The sequence below is a fragment of the Dicentrarchus labrax genome, unplaced genomic scaffold, assembly GCF_905237075.1.
Source record: "Dicentrarchus labrax unplaced genomic scaffold, dlabrax2021, whole genome shotgun sequence".
Taxonomy (NCBI): Eukaryota; Metazoa; Chordata; class Actinopteri; family Moronidae; genus Dicentrarchus; species Dicentrarchus labrax.
Window position 1 is genome coordinate 1,403,844 of NW_026136706.1, and position 16,021 is coordinate 1,419,864.

General features: G+C 42.5%; 1 protein-coding gene across 1 annotated transcript in view; it reads right to left on the reverse strand.

Annotated features, from left to right (window-relative positions):
* LOC127365131 (5-hydroxytryptamine receptor 2A-like) overlaps window positions 1-16,021 on the reverse strand; it is a 42,616-nt gene that overhangs the window by 7,744 nt on the left and 18,851 nt on the right. Inside the window, exon 2 of the mRNA XM_051402902.1 lies at window positions 9,170-9,370. Within this exon, the coding sequence (XP_051258862.1) occupies window positions 9,170-9,370 (201 nt within the window). The remainder of the gene's footprint in view (window positions 1-9,169; window positions 9,371-16,021) is intronic.

A 16,021-nucleotide genomic window follows, 5' to 3' on the forward strand; every position in this document is an offset into this window, starting at 1 on the left:
AGAGCTCAGACACACACAGTGGAAATGGTGTTAATGTGAATATATGAGCTGTGGCAGAGACAGAATTCATACAATATTTAAAGCTTTTCTGGCCGACAGTAACTATGTGCAATATATGAACCCATAATGTTACAGCAGGCACCGACCTTTAACCAGGGCACACACACACACACACACACACACACACACACACACCACCCAAAGAACATTTTACTGAGTCGTCCTAAAACAGCAGCAGATCAACCTGATTATTAAAATATATTTAAACTGCAGCTGTTTAATAAAGTTATTATAAACATTTGAAAAGAACTTCCCAACTCACATAATCCATCCGAGTGTAGATAATAACAGCAGTGAGATAATCAATAATGATATTACTGTTAGATTCATTATGACTGTGTTCAAATGTATGTGGTTATTTTATTCCTGTTTGTATCTTTGTTGTCTCTGTAAATGTTTATCTTACCTTGAACCAGTTACGCCCAGTTTGGAGGATTTGGTTCCATCTAGTGGTGAAGTTTTAAATTACAACCAACTGAATACAGCTCAGCCTTCCATGTAGATACAAACATTCTCAGCTGATTAATGAACTATACCGAGTTCGGCCAGATTTAAACTAATTAATATCAATCAAATGTTTCAAACACACACACGCGCACACGCACACACACACACGCACACACGCACACACACACACACACACACACACACAGACACACACACACACACACACACACACTCAGATGTGATCTGCACTGTAGCAGCAGCAGGTTGACGTTAGTTCAGGTGGAATCAGGAAGTAAAAATCACTCCTTGCAGGAAGTGATTAGTAATGAATGAGTTCGAGTCAGAAGACGTTTCTGCTCCAGTGGATCAATATTCAACCGTTTACACTGACGGAGCTTCACATTCAAACAGTTTTACACTTCAACATATTGAGTTCATCCTTTCTGATTCAAACATCCTCTCTCTCTATTCATATATCACAGTAACTTCTTTACCAAGACTGGATCAGATACCTAAAGTAAGAGATACTGACGACCGATCGCTTCTTTTACAGAAGGTCTGAAACATAAAACTATCCTGATACCTGAAGTTTGATTATTGGCCGAAAGCGAGCGCCGATTCTGAAATCAAGGCCTGAATTAGAAAAAAAACAAAAAACATGCCGGTACCCTGAATGCAACATAACCCGGATTCTTTTGATGTGTTTAATCATCGTCAGTGCTGAGTTCAACAGCATCCCTGAGTTCAGAAAAAATGAGGTCCACAAAGTCAACTTGCTAAAATTAAAGAAGTTATTATCATTTTTTTTTATTTTGTACCCCTCGGAAAAATGACTGAGGTCCAGACCTCGCTGCCCTCAGAGAGAAGTAAAGGTACTTAAACTTAAAAACGCAAGCAGCTGAAAACAGTTATATGAAATAAAAAATCTCTCAACTGTTGGACGAGTTGTGACGTAACGTGGTTGTTCACTCATGCTGACTGCAGACGAAACGGTCAGGATGTAACGTACGACGACCGTTATAGTTCAAATGTTTTATTTGGTGTGTAATGGTTGTACATTATTACAACCTGAGAATGAAAGAAAAGTTGTTGCAACAATATGTGAAAAGTTACTTAAGTGCAGCAGAGTGTGTGTGTGTGTGTGTGTGAGTGTGTGTGTGTGTGTGTGTGTGTTTGTCTGTGTGTGTGTCTGTGTGTGTTTGGTCGAGCAACACATGAACATTTCAGGGTGGGTTATGTAATTTTGGAGATGCTCACACACACACATACACATTACCAGTGTGTGTGTGTGTGTGTGTGTGTGTGTGTGTGTGTGTGTGCAACAATGTGTAAATCCTGATGTTGTGTCCAATCAGATCACAGCGCAACCACGACTCACAGCGGGAACATTAGCAGGCTTGACTTAACGCCAGCCACTGCGCTCCCAGGAGGAAACATCAGCGCTCCTTCCTCCTCCTCCTCCTCCTCCTCCTCTTCCTCCTCCTGGGTGAGCTTTAATCAACCCTGAAATGATCCTGTTGGGTTGGTGGGCGGCGAGCGTGGCACCGAGGCATGTTTGGGCCCGAGGGCGGGACCTGCTGCCCGCCAGGCTGACATCACGATCCTGAACTCTTCCTCCTGTCAACTGTGTGCAGCTTCAGCCTGCAGCTATTTACATATACATGTTAGAAACTGCTAAAGAAATCTAAAGTGTGTGGGCGAGTGGAACAAAACGCTGGCAGGGAGAGTTTGAGCTGAGGAAATTAAACGGAAAAACATCACAACTCAACTAATTACAGAGTGGAAGAGAGAGAGAGGGAACATTACTACAGAACAAACTGAGATTGTTCCTGCTCATTATCTACAAACTGTCACTTTACCTTCAGTTACATTTCAGTCTGCTGGTTCTAAACCAGCAGTTAGTTGTTAGAGCTCATTAGATGAAAAGGAAGGGTTAATGTAAAATACACACAGTAAGAAACAAATAAACTCATTGCTGCCTCATCCCTCCATCCTCTGATAGTGCCTGACTCCTCTTCAGGAAGCTGTAGCCTCCTGGTTCGTACGTCTGTAGGCGTGGAGGAAGTACGACCCTGGAGCATGGACGAGATGGGAAAGTGCACTGCAACGAAAGATCACCTGATCTAACATCTGGCAAGTAGACCTCCATCACATCAGACTCTCAGTCAAGCAAACCTTAATGTCTGGAGCTAAAATTGAAACACCTCCCTGCCCTCGTTCTGGAAGAAGAACCCTGGAACACCTCCTCAGCAGCTGCCTGAAAGCTCCTGGAGACCTTTTGCTGGTGCCATCACAAGCTGCTTGAGGCAAATGAGAGTGTAGCCACAGCCATTTACACCAGTGGGCCACAACCAGAACATCTTGTTCCTCAGAGAGAATGCAATGAAGTTCCCTGTCTGAATAACAACAACATGGCTTGGACCAGAGTCCACTGAGCAGCTGATCATGCTGGAGCTCACAGGGTCCACAGCCGATGGATGAAGCCAACGAGAGGAAGCACCACCAAGTGCCAGGAGCTGGCGGACTCGATGTGAGGTGGTGGATGGGGGCTGCCGAGGATTTGCAGGGCGCTCACTCTGCACGCTATATGCACGCTACAGGGCATCACCGGGGAGAGGAGCGGCCATCAGATCTGCTACTGAAGCTGCAGAGAGAACCACCAGCTGGCTGTGGATCAGGGGGTGAAAGGTCTGTAAAGTCTGATGAACACCAGCCAGGTCACCTGAGCGACCCAAATCAGTCCAGGTTACATCACTGATGATGTATCTTTATCTAGCTAATTAAAGACTAAAACAAAGGTAAAATACATACAGAAATGTTAGTGTGTTAATATCCTTGCAGCGCTCTCTGCTCTTTATACGCCAATCACAAATATCTCTGCATGAGGGAATTATCCGACGTTGCATCACAAAACAAACGAGTGGTTTCTCTCCCGAGCCTTGGAGGGCCGAGAGGAACTGGTTTCCTGTCAGAGACGAAGCACAAGCGGCAACAAACTACAAATGAAATTAAAGTAAGTGGCCCCAGGCGGGAGAAACTCATCCACATGAGGATCTGAATCCACTCTTCCTGGGAACATCATATAATACAGAACGATGCAGACTCCTCCTTTATGAAGGTTCAGCAGCAGCCAGACCCGGCTGCTTCACTGGCTCCATTAGTGGATTAAAGTCATTATATCAAACAAAGAGCACACATAAAGTCGGCAGATTGAAGTTGTTGCCATCGTCGCTCCACCAGCTTCATACACCCTGAATGGCTGTATGGTGCAGAGACAAATCACAAACACTTCACATCATGTTTCACTGATTCATGCCTTTTTAAATGCTGTGAGTGCCACACAGTCATTTGTAAATGTTGGCAAAAAAAATATGAACAAACTACAGGAGCAATAAATCAAACGCACCCTCCAAGCAGTAACACACACATTGTCCTGATGGCAGAGTTACAGCCGCTGGAGCTGCTGTCTGAGTGGCTGGAATAAAACTGAACTTCATGAAACATCTTCACGTCTTATTTTGTCATTTTACTTTGGAGGTTTGTGCAAGAAACGACTTGGACGTGGAGTGTCTCCATTACGAGGGACAGCAGATTGTTTAAATCAACAGGACCGGTGAGGATCTAATGGTAACCAACGTTCTGTGTTTGTCTCCACATCCACACTTTAAACTTCACTGAAACTAATCCTGGCGAACTGATCGATACGATGGATGATGGATAACTGACTAATTAGCTGGTTTCATTCCTCTCCTGTCGCTGCCTGAACCCGCCGGGTGTTCATCCCCAGAGTCAGAGTCCTGGTCGGAGCTCCAAATGTAGTAGTTCTTGTTTAATTAGGATTCTGTATCTGTCTCTGTAGCCTGTCACAGTGAGATCAGCCCTGGGCCTGTTTCCTAAAATATCTGTTAACATATAAAACAGCCGTCCTCCTGATTAATCCTGAACTTCAAGCAAAATTTAATTAAATTCTTTCCTGTCAGCTTTATAACTTAAGTTTTTTCCACTTAAATATTGATGATATTTGCTGTATTACACACTTGGAAACAAAGACTGAAAGCAGCCTCTTTATCAGTTGATGTGAACAGTTCCCTTCAGCACGGATTAAAACCTGCAGGTCTGCAAACAAACACGGGAACAATTTAAACAGTTCATAAGAAAAGCCAACAATTGTTAGCTTGCCAGCTGCGTTATCCAGCGGCTGGGTTATGAGTTATTCCAATTCATCCTGAGGAGAACATTAATGTCTGAAGCACATTTCATCACAATCCATCCAGCAGTTCCAGACCTGACAAACTAAATGATGTCTTATTCTGACCAATAACCAGTTCTATAGTAAAAGCTTCCTCAGTTGATCACCTCCCCAACGGAAGATCTGAACGCTGTAAAACAAACGTACCTCCACAACCAGATCTAGATAGAGATAGACCACATTACTGCTTGCATTAACTGCAGCCCATGTGACTGATGAGTGAATCCCAGCTATCAGGCTTTGGATCTGGACGAGGAAGGAAGGCTAAATTATCTATCTGCAGCTCCGGCATTACTCACTCATTAGCAGCCACAGAATGACAGAGCTAATGAAGTGGAGGCAACAGGAAGCAAACACAGACCTCAGGGCCGCCACGGAGCTCCGGGGCATTAAACAAGACCGACAACTCACTCGAGATGGATCAGTGCCTTCGTTTCTGGTCAATAAAGTTTAGGGAAAACACGTTGAGTGGACCAAAGCTTGTTTGCTTTAATGACAGAAAGTCTTTGTTTCTCTGGTTCTTCTCTACCAACCTGGACCAATGTGAGCTGATACTGAACTTTTAAACTTGTTCAATTGAACTGAATATAATGGTCCTGATTTCAGTGTTTAGGATTTTAACTGTTCAGAACTTTATGAAGGAAAATCAATATTGGTTCAGTCACTTTGGGTTTGTTACAGCGAGATCAATACAACTTTTACCCAACGCAGCAAAAAAGTAATCTTAAGGAAGTAAAACAGTCTTGTTTCTGGTAAATGAGTCTGTAGCTTTAGTCTAAAAAGAAAAATAATCTTGTCAAACATGTTTTATATTAGAAAAGTTATCTGGTTTTAAGACAATATATCAAAAAGATATTACAGCTCATACTGAGCTTGATTTAAAAAGTTCCAACGATGGTTTGTTTAACATCCCGGCAGAGAGAACATTATTTTCATTATTTAAGACAAAGTCACTACTTTCATTATGCTGTTTAGAGAAATTGTGTCTTACTGCAAGATTTATTGTGCTTATTATAAATTCAGCTCAATTAAGTGACCAAATTACCTATTTTTAGAATCTTCATACACATTTTTGGCATTTTTTCTAGTTTTAAGGCCCATTACAGTCTTTCAGTGGCTGATTTTTATGCTAGTTTTAAGAAGTGTTTTACCCCGGTGGCAGATTGTTGCTCAATACAAGAAAATCTGTTATATAATATATAATATTCAACATGTTTTTGCAGTGAAAAACACATTTTAAAGACAGAAAAATGCTATTTTTAGTACTAGTACTAGTTTAAGTGTCCAAGCTCTCTGACCGTCCTCCATTACTCTGCTCATAGATAAAGCCATGGTAACAATAGAGATCATAGAGATATGTTAATGTGAAATATAATACGATGATGTTAACAGAAGACTTTTATAAGCAGACCTCTGACTCTGACTAGAAATTAGAGGACAATAACGGACAGCATTAATGTGCTCTTGGTGCAGAAAGGCTTTCTACACCATTAGTAGAGCGTTCAGCTGCGATGAGGACGATGTCTTTCACACTGATGCTTTTGCTCGTTGCATTAAGTCCTTTGGAGATAACGGCTGCTGAGTCTGTGTGGGCCCTGTAGACCTCGGATACTGTTCATGTTGATGGATGCTCTGTTAGTTCCAATATATTCTCTGTATGACAGTCAGTTCAAACAACAATGACACTAACCTGTTCCGAAAGCTAACCAACCCAACCAGCGCAGGCAGTGAACCAGGGTCGGAGCGGGAACAGATACATGAAGAGGGCATTAGGTTAGTGAGGGTTGGCTCATCCAGAATCAGAGCTGACTGAGGTGATGGAGCTATTGATCAAACATTCACATTCTTCTTCAGCTACGTGGGTTTAATACATCTACCTATAAAGGTGGCGTCTCCACTTCCTCCCACTGTACAACAATGAGCCAGAATATCTGCATCCTCCATCCGGAGCCAGAGTCTGTGCAGGAGTGATCGGGTCGCATTATTTCATATATTGTTCTCTTCAAATAACTGATTCAAACCAAACTGATGGTAAAACAGCGTGATAAGAACGACCTGAAGTGACAGAAACCATCTTTGGGAAACATTTATTTGACTCTTTGATTGTTTTGTCTGCTTCACTTGTGCTGTCCTGTCCCTCTTTATATATGTGGCTGGTTTAATCCCAGTCTCTTGTCCCTTTAGATGAGGTTGGGCTGAGTTTCTACCACCCTGCAGTGCAGTTACTTTCGCCTTATATGCCTTCTGGGCAACCTCTCACACTCTAATCTTACAGCCGTCCATCAATCTCGCAGAAACATTACTGGTTATTACCAAAAAATGTATTTCCATGAAACAGAAGTCAACTGGATTGAGGCCATATTGGATAAAATATGGAACCCTTTTATCAACTATACTATGTGCAGTGCCCGTAGGAAGTATGTATTGCTATAGAAAAGTGGGAGGTTAAGTAGCTTTTTCATGGATGGCCAAATGAGGTTGTGTTTGAAGGTGTAGCAGCTAGCTACAGACGAACATCCACAGATTCTGATTCCAGTTTGTTGTCCTCGCGTATCCGGGTCTCCTCAGACCGGAACAGACTCGGTCCGGACTCGTTCAGTGTCAGTAATCCACAACAGTCGGTTTAGATGCACAGAACGGGACCGAACGGCCGGCAAAACCAGGTATAGATCAGCGTGTTTCTTAAGGTGTGTCGTGGGGGTGGGCTCTGCAGTGATTGGCTCTGATGCGCACGTGGCTAAGGTGGCTATGGTTGACAATGCTAGCGGAATTCGTAAAAAAACAATGTGACTGACTCATGTGCAGTGCACGTTGTGGGGGAGGGACGGAAATACGCATACGTGAAATACGCAGACTGGCTGTGTCCCAATTCAGGGGCTGCATCCCTGAATTGGGACACAGCTTTTTTCTATACAACGTTGCACAACAGAAAATTAAAAGAAAATCGTTTCCCCCCGATTTTATTAGTTTTTAGATCGTCGGCCCCAATATCGTAATCATGATCAAATTTCGATTAATTCTGCTAGTGGATGAAAATATTGAGCTAGCTTAGCTAACTTAAACTAGCTTCTGGTGAAATAACATGTCTAGAACGAGTGCGATCAGTTCCAAGAAAAGGTTTCAGTGTCCTTCTCTACTCTTCTTTCACTGTACCAATACTCTCTGGTTATAACTGATGCTACCAGCAGCTACGCTAACCTCTTTAGCAGCCGCCATTGTTGCTTAACAAACAGTCTCTTCTCACTACTGCTAGTACTTCCTCAGAGGACACCGATTGGTCTCTAGCCTACACTCTAGGCTAGTTTTTCGAAACTTGAACTCCCGCTTAACGTTACATAACGACATTCAAGCTTTACGATAGATTTCCATTTACCGTATTGACATGCTTTCATAAAGCTGGTGCTAACCCTGCAACGAACACTAGCCAAACCTTGTGTTAATCAGGTGTTTAGAAGGTGGCGGTCTGCAATAAGAAGCGAGGTCTCTGGTCGTCCTGTACTGGTCCTGTAGATCTGACATTGGCGTCAGTCTGCTGAACAACGAGGAGAACTCGGTCTGTAAATCAAACACTAATGTGAAGCCATAATGTTCCTGCCGTCCATTCATTGGATACAATCTGAGGTCCGGGCTCTCTGCCACCTGGAGGAAACTCAACTTTTCCACCATTTCTCATCTTAATTAGTTTAGTGCGAAAGCACAACGGCTAACGAGGAGAAAGAGACATCAATGAAGGAAAGTGGAAAAATTTTAGGATAATTCAGTTTCAATCAAACAATAACTGATGGCTGGTTTTTGATTTTCATGCTGTTCTTCATTTTGCTCTTGTTTGCACCCAGCGAGGGTAAATAACGTCCCCCCGCCTCCTCCATCACTGCAGCCACTCATTACATTTCCTGCTCATCTAGAACCATTGACCTGAGCAGCTGGAGACCAGCCAGCCAGGCAGAAGCCAATTATTAGGAGCTGATTGTACCTCACCTCCATAAAAATGATACGCAGTCGTAAACGTCACACGAGGAAATTACATCTCATGAGAAGCTGACGGCCCTCCTTTACTCAGTGGGTTTGTGACTGTGTTTCATTGAACTGAACTGAATAAGAGGACAGAGTTATGACCAGAGCGGTTTGTGGTACCTATATAGATAGAGATCGATCGTATAGATCCATCTAGGGGTCTGAGTACCGATGTAGTCGTATCGATAACATTAAAACTTATTTCTGACTCGTATCCATTAATCTTTACACCCCTAATAACAAGGCTACATAGTTAAATGGATCGTTATAAATCAGTCCCCATCGCACATTCATAAAATCACTCATTTAACTTGCACATGTAAATTCTCCATTCAACCATTTTTACAGTGAACATCAGAGCTTAAACCCAACAGGAGCAAACAGATGTTGTGTTCTTACCCACTGAAATCGTCCACACTGCCATGATCTTGATGCGGGCCTTGGTGTGGGAGTTGAAGCGGCTGTGGTGGATCGGGTTGCGTATGCCGATGTATCGATCCAGAGAAATGGCACAGAGATGCATGATGGATGCCGTGGAGAAAAGGACGTCCAGGTAGATCCAGATGGGACAGAGGTCAGAGGGCAGCGGCCACCCGTAGTCTGCAGGAGGGGACGAGAGGAACAGTGTAAAGCCCAGTTAGCTAGTGTCTCTGTAGTGGAGACTAAACGTTAACAATGATCCATATCAGCAGTTTGAATCCAACTAAAAGCTCCCTGCACCAAACTCCCTTTAAGAAATATCACATTTTAACAATTCCTAACGTGTTCGTAACAACACGTAACTCTAGAAACACGAGCTAAAGGCCGTCACATGTCCACAGTCTGACTGTCAATACAGGATCAATATCATCCATAAAGATACAGTGTATACTGATCAATATCATCCATAAAGATACAGTGTATACTGATCAATATCATCCATAAAGATACAGTGTATACTGATCAATATCATCCATAAAGATACAGTGTATACTGATCAATATCATATACATATTCTAATATAAAAGTGTATTCTGTACAAACTTTACATTTTATGGCTGGCTCAGCCTCCTTCAGTGAGAGAGTAACGCTGCTTCCTGTTCCTTCTCTCTCATACCTTTACATTTCTGATATTTCCCATAAAACCTTTGAGCGTCTCTTTGAAGAGGACTGTTGCCCGATGGCCCGTACATGTCTGTCATCTGCTTCAATAAGTGCATCAGCTGGTTCAGACCATTTGTTTGTGAAAACCCAACAGAGCCGAAGTAAAAAGCAGCTTGAAAAACAAAGAGAATAATTTCGATAAATAGTGTGGTTTGATTTTGTGCTACTGGAACGGCGTCTGTGTGAGTGTGAGCTGTGAATAAAAGACATTAGCTGCGCTGCAGTGCTGCTTTTCATGGACTCTAAAAAGCTAATTACACAGCGATAAATGGAATGAGTCATACACTTTAAAACCCGGCTCCAACTCAGAACACGTTCCAGCTACATGCACACTGTCTGCACACATGTTCACACACACACGCCAGGACACCTCCCTGATGGCCGGCGAGCCGCTGCTACAGCCGCCGTCTCTAAATATAGTCTGTAAATCGGTCCTGAAATCACTCAGTGCAGTTGGACCATATTCTGAATATCAATGTGAATGGAAGCAGGTATATTAGCAGGTTTAATCATATTGAAGAGACATTTATTCAACGAAATTAGGAATTTCTGAACTGAAAATTTGTTTTTTATTTTATAATGGGAGACATTGTTTGGTTTTTCTTTACACACTATATCCAGTCTTTGGGCTCATGGGACTAAAATGGTAGAAAATGCTCTGAATAAGCAATAAAAAGGGAGGATTTGTATTATTTTCTATTATTTTCAGTAAACACAAAACTGGATCATATTTTATGTAGAGAATATTGTCTGGTTTTCCATCTGACGTCCTCCGGCTGCTCTGCCTCGACTCTGCAAACTGCTAATGTAGCTGCCGTTAACTAACTGCTAATGTAGCAACCAATGCAATATCATCCAACTGCCGCCATAAATGGGCGTTCTCGTGCTGGTGGGGGTTCCCGTTTTCGTTGACTGGAACGCCCCCTTCTTCTTCGCCTTTCTTGCTGAACTGTAACTGTCAACATCCGGTTTAATATAACATTCGCTAGTTAGTGTTTCTCAACAGAAGTTTCAAAATAAGATAGTAGTCTGTAAATGTATTATAGAACTAATGTTAGCAAGCTAAGCCATCTACAGAACGTTAGTCCAATTACATCTTAATACGCTTACATTTACGTGTAGGACTAGTCTATATTTCTACGAGTTGTTGAGGACAATTCATACTTTGCATGTGACGACACAACTACTGGCTGGCGGGCAAGAACATCGTTCTCCAGCAACGAAACCCAGTAAACTAATCAAGGATCTTGCCAGGACGTCGGTGTTTCCCCTGGCATTCATTCAGCGAAGGCTTACAAACAGCGCTGCGCATGCTTTCACTCAAGTAAATTAAAACTAACAACAATTGCATTGCTTAATTCAATGTTCTGGTGTTGTAATTATCTACGAGGTTTTGCAACATGGCCCACCCATCAAAATAAATGCTTTTATTCTTTTGTACGTCGTAACGTCGTACTACGTACTGAACGTCCATATCCAAAATCAAGATCACGGTGATTGTTTTCTGACTTCAGTTACGTCTATTAAATCTACTTCACTCGAAATGTACTATAATAGACAGATGAAGTCGGCGTTTCTTGCCCGCCAGGTATCCATGGTAACCACGTGACTGCAAAGTATGAATTGCGATTGGTCGATGAAACGCTACCAGGAACGCCCAATAGGCGTTCTTGTGTCATGACGGGAACGCCCAAGCCGCAGCTGGACCCTTCTCAACAAATGGGGCTCAGCAGCCTCCCAGTGAACAAAACCTCAGAGACAGTATATGTACTGGAGCTAATGTAGCTAAAGCTTGGTGTAGCTATTTATGTGTATTTTTGAAATTACTCATTCATGTAGCTGCATGTCACTATGGTCACTGCCAGCCTCCTCCTCCTTCTCCTCCTCCTCGCTCCTGTTCTGATTTTATTTTCTCATTTTTTCCCTCCTCTGTAGTCATCTCAACCTTGTCCTCTGTCTCTTTCACCTTGTTTTCCATTTGTGAGTCTGTAGACATGCAGTCCTCTCCTCCTCCTGCACTCCACTTTCCCTTCCGTCTGCACATCACTACGTTTATTCTGGAAACTAAAAAACTCCCAGATCTTCCAGTTTTTTGAGTTACTAGATGAAAAGTCATTATCACCTTAAAAAAGAACAAAATATGAAGAGTGATGAGGTGGTGAAGCAGCGTGGGATTATGGGAGTTGTTGTCTTCACCACCATTGGCGTCATTGCAGTCAGCTTCTCCCGGTTAGGATTCCTTCAGTGTTCATGGTTCAGGAGGTTTCTACCGGGAGCCCAATGATCCACAGAGGTCTCCTCCTCTCCAACACAAACAGACCCGCTGATTAAAACCACTAAACACACTGAATAAAGCAGTTCCACCTTAAACACACTGAATAAAGCAGTTCCACCTTAAACACAGTGAATAAAGCAGTTCCACCTTAAACACACTGAATAAAGCAGTTCCACCTTAACAATCACTGCTTTTCCCACGCAGTTGGACAGACAAAGGACGTCCCGGAGGGGCTGCGAGCCGAGCTGCTGCTAACGTTAGCTCAGCTTGTTTCTCTGATAACTTAAGATCCAGACGTCCGATGACTAAAATCCTTCATCTGGTTCAAATCTAGAGTTAAAAAGCACCAAGATCTAAACAGTGGATGGTAACAATGTGGCTTCAGACTGGATAAACATGCTAATAGACTGGGATGTAGTGTTTCTGTAGTGGAGACTAAACGTTAACAATGATCCATATCAGCAGTTTGAATCCAACTAAAAGCTCCCTGCACCAAACTCCCTTTAAGAAATATCACATTTTAACAATTCCTAACGTGTTCGTAACAACACGTAACTCTAGAAACACGAGCTAAAGGCCGTCATATGTCCACAGTCTGACTGTCAATACAGGATCAATATCATCCATAAAGATACAGTGTATACTGATCAATATCATCCATACAGATACAGTGTATACTGATCAATATCATCCATAAAGATACAGTGTATTCTGATCAATATCATCCATAAAGATACAGTGTATACTGATCAATGCCTTCCATAAAGATACAGGGTATACTGATCAATAATCAATAAAGATACAGTGTATACTGATCAATATCATCCATAAAGATACAGTGTATACTGATCAATATCATCCATAAAGATACAGTGTATACTGATCAATATCATCCATACAGATACAGTGTATACTGATCAATACCTTCCATAAAGATACAGTGTATACTGATCAATGCCTTCCATAAAGATACAGGGTATACTGATCAATAATCAATAAAGATACAGTGTATACTGATCAATACCTTCCATAAAGATACAGTGTATACTGATCAATACCTTCCATAAAGATACAGTGTATACTGATCCTGATATTAACATATAATAATATATATTAATATATAAACATTGATTAGCTGCATGGATCATTAACACAGTTTTAAACTGTGCAGCTGATCCTCGTCCCTGTAGAGAACCACAAAGAGAACAGAGAACCCCCTCAGGGACTGAGAGAGAACCACATTATTACTGCCTCCTCTGATGCTGATGACCTGGAACCAGACTGAATTATTCTTTCCTCCTACAAACAGAAACCACTAACCCCCCAGGACCCTCTGAGATCTGCTGCTGTAGTTTAACTCTCTACTCACCCAGGTGTTGTCACCTTGTTTCTGTCTCAGCGGAGTCCGACCCACCAATTAGACCCAGTCAGCTGTGCACCAGGGTTCAATGTGTGAGAGCATTCTGGGAAAACCGGCTCCATCCTGTTCACAGCGTTAGAAATCAGTGTGATAAGGTTTACAGAAAATGTTTAATTTAAAACGACCTGAAAGTCTCGTTCTTCCTCTGGATATCAACCGCACTGAAAATAACAAATATGCCATTTTTTGGTGAAAGCTCTGAGGTAAAACGTTTGCTGCAGTTACAGCGAGGACGGTTTGGTGTCTGGTTGTGTAACCGTTCCGGTGAACAGAGGGTCAGACTCTAACTTCAGAGTATTGATCGGCTGACACACACCGAGAGATTTGATCACTGCAGTCGTCTCTCGGGGAGGTTGAATGTGGGTGACTGCACCGACTGCTGCAGGCTTTATGTGACGGCCGCACAACAACCATCAGTGTGAGACAGTTACAGTGAATTTCACCTGAACACGCTCAAACTGTTGGTCAACAGCCAGGAAACAAAGCTGCACTCATTTTAAACTCAAAGACCAGAGTGTGAGTGTGTCTGAGAGTACAGAAGAGAAACTGGAATAATAAATGTGATATTAACCGAGTTTATGAAATGTTGATTTGTTCAACTGGAGAAACCCGATATAGAAAATGTTAAAGTACAAATTGAAAAGCTCAAACTGGGTGTAAATGTTCCAGATATTATTTCCTGTTGTGTCTCAGCTTTCCCAATTTACTTAATTCAAACATTGTTTATAGATCCCAGTATGCAGAGATATTGAAATACACTAATATAACACATTTATACCAAATGTAAACACAAAACAAACTTACACAAATAGTATGTAAGAATGAACCTTCAACAAAGCGATGTCAAACCAAACTCCAATTTAAGGCCGATTATAGTTTTTTCTGAGCAACTGGGGCTTTGTAGACCTTTTTCACAGCAGCCATTATCACATTAAACAGTAAAAACAGTTGTTGGTACCCACAGGACCCCTTTGCCATTCAGATATCTTAAGGTCAGAGGTCACTCGGTGCCCTCTGACATGCTAGCATTACACCGATGGATGCGTTACGTCATCTAATTTCATTTGATACCAGTGTCTGTAAGACAGAGGGCCCCGCTCTGGAAACGCTCCTGTGCACATTCAGTCTTATTTAAAATAAATAATAATTTAAACTTTAAAAATACATTTTGTAATAAAACCACCTGAATCGAATATGTGATACATTTACCTCCGTTTTGTGTAAACTATAACAGACTGTGGTGGTTTGTACGTAATGCAGGAGTTTGTAAGTGACCGTTGGGAAACGAGATCACTGGGACTGAATAGGGACCCAGGACCCTGGAACTGAACAGGCTGAATTCCATTTAGCTTCAGGATCAAATAGTTCCCCGTGAGATTCATTGGATTCATGGAAATAAAAGCAAACGTGCAGCACGTCTGACGGAGGAGGCTGAGCTGTCTCTAAACGTTGTTCTGTCGGCAGTGAGAGCGAATGCAGGTTGAAGGCTCAGAGACGACCTCGTTCGTGGCCGTGAGCTCATGATTTCAAAAGCAAAGGAAAATAATTGATAGACTGAGTGTAAATGGAGAGCAGGAAAATGAGCTCCCAGGAGGGCAGAAAGGTTGATCTGATGAAAGAGGACTAACACACTGCACCGAACACCTGAAACACACCACAATCCCAAACCCTCAAACCACACTGATGCTCCCCAAAACCTGGTCTGTACCGACGAGATCAAAGAGCCCCTCACTCGCTGTAAATCCAGCGTCCTTGAAGTTAACTCATAAATACATTTATCTATTTATTTATGATAAAAATATGGATGAGCCGACCTGATACATCCACATATAAAACAGTCTGTCTCTACTTCCTCCCGCTGGACAGAGATCAGTCCAGAATATCTGGATACAGACGCTGCCAACTTTCTCCATTCGGAGCCCGAGTCTGTGCAGTGGTGATTAGCTTTATGTTTATGTTTATGTGATGTTTAATTTATGGATTAAAGGGGGGATCTTTACACAGAACTGTATCTTTGCTAGCGAGGAATCTGAAAATGAATCCCACTAATCGTTAATTTAGTGGACCGAGAACCTGCTCCAAGCTTTACTTGATCAGATTCTGTAAATTGACTGTTACAAGCTGCTGACTCAGTTGCTTTACATTCAGTCACTCTTCCCCTCAGGAATCCTGGTGGAAGACGCGCGGCTGATAATATATTGCCTAATTGTCCCCAGAGAGCGGCGGCACCCAGCAGAGCTGAAAGACGGCCCCAGCTGGGTGGGAAGTGCCGGTAATAATCGCCGGCGTTCCACCCAAAGCGTGTTTATGGTGATAAAATAAGTCGATTGTTGTTTTTCAAGAGCTCTCTGCGCTCCCGAGGCGGCGGGATGACGGCACTGGAGACAAGCCGGGAGGGAAGCCAGCAGCCGAA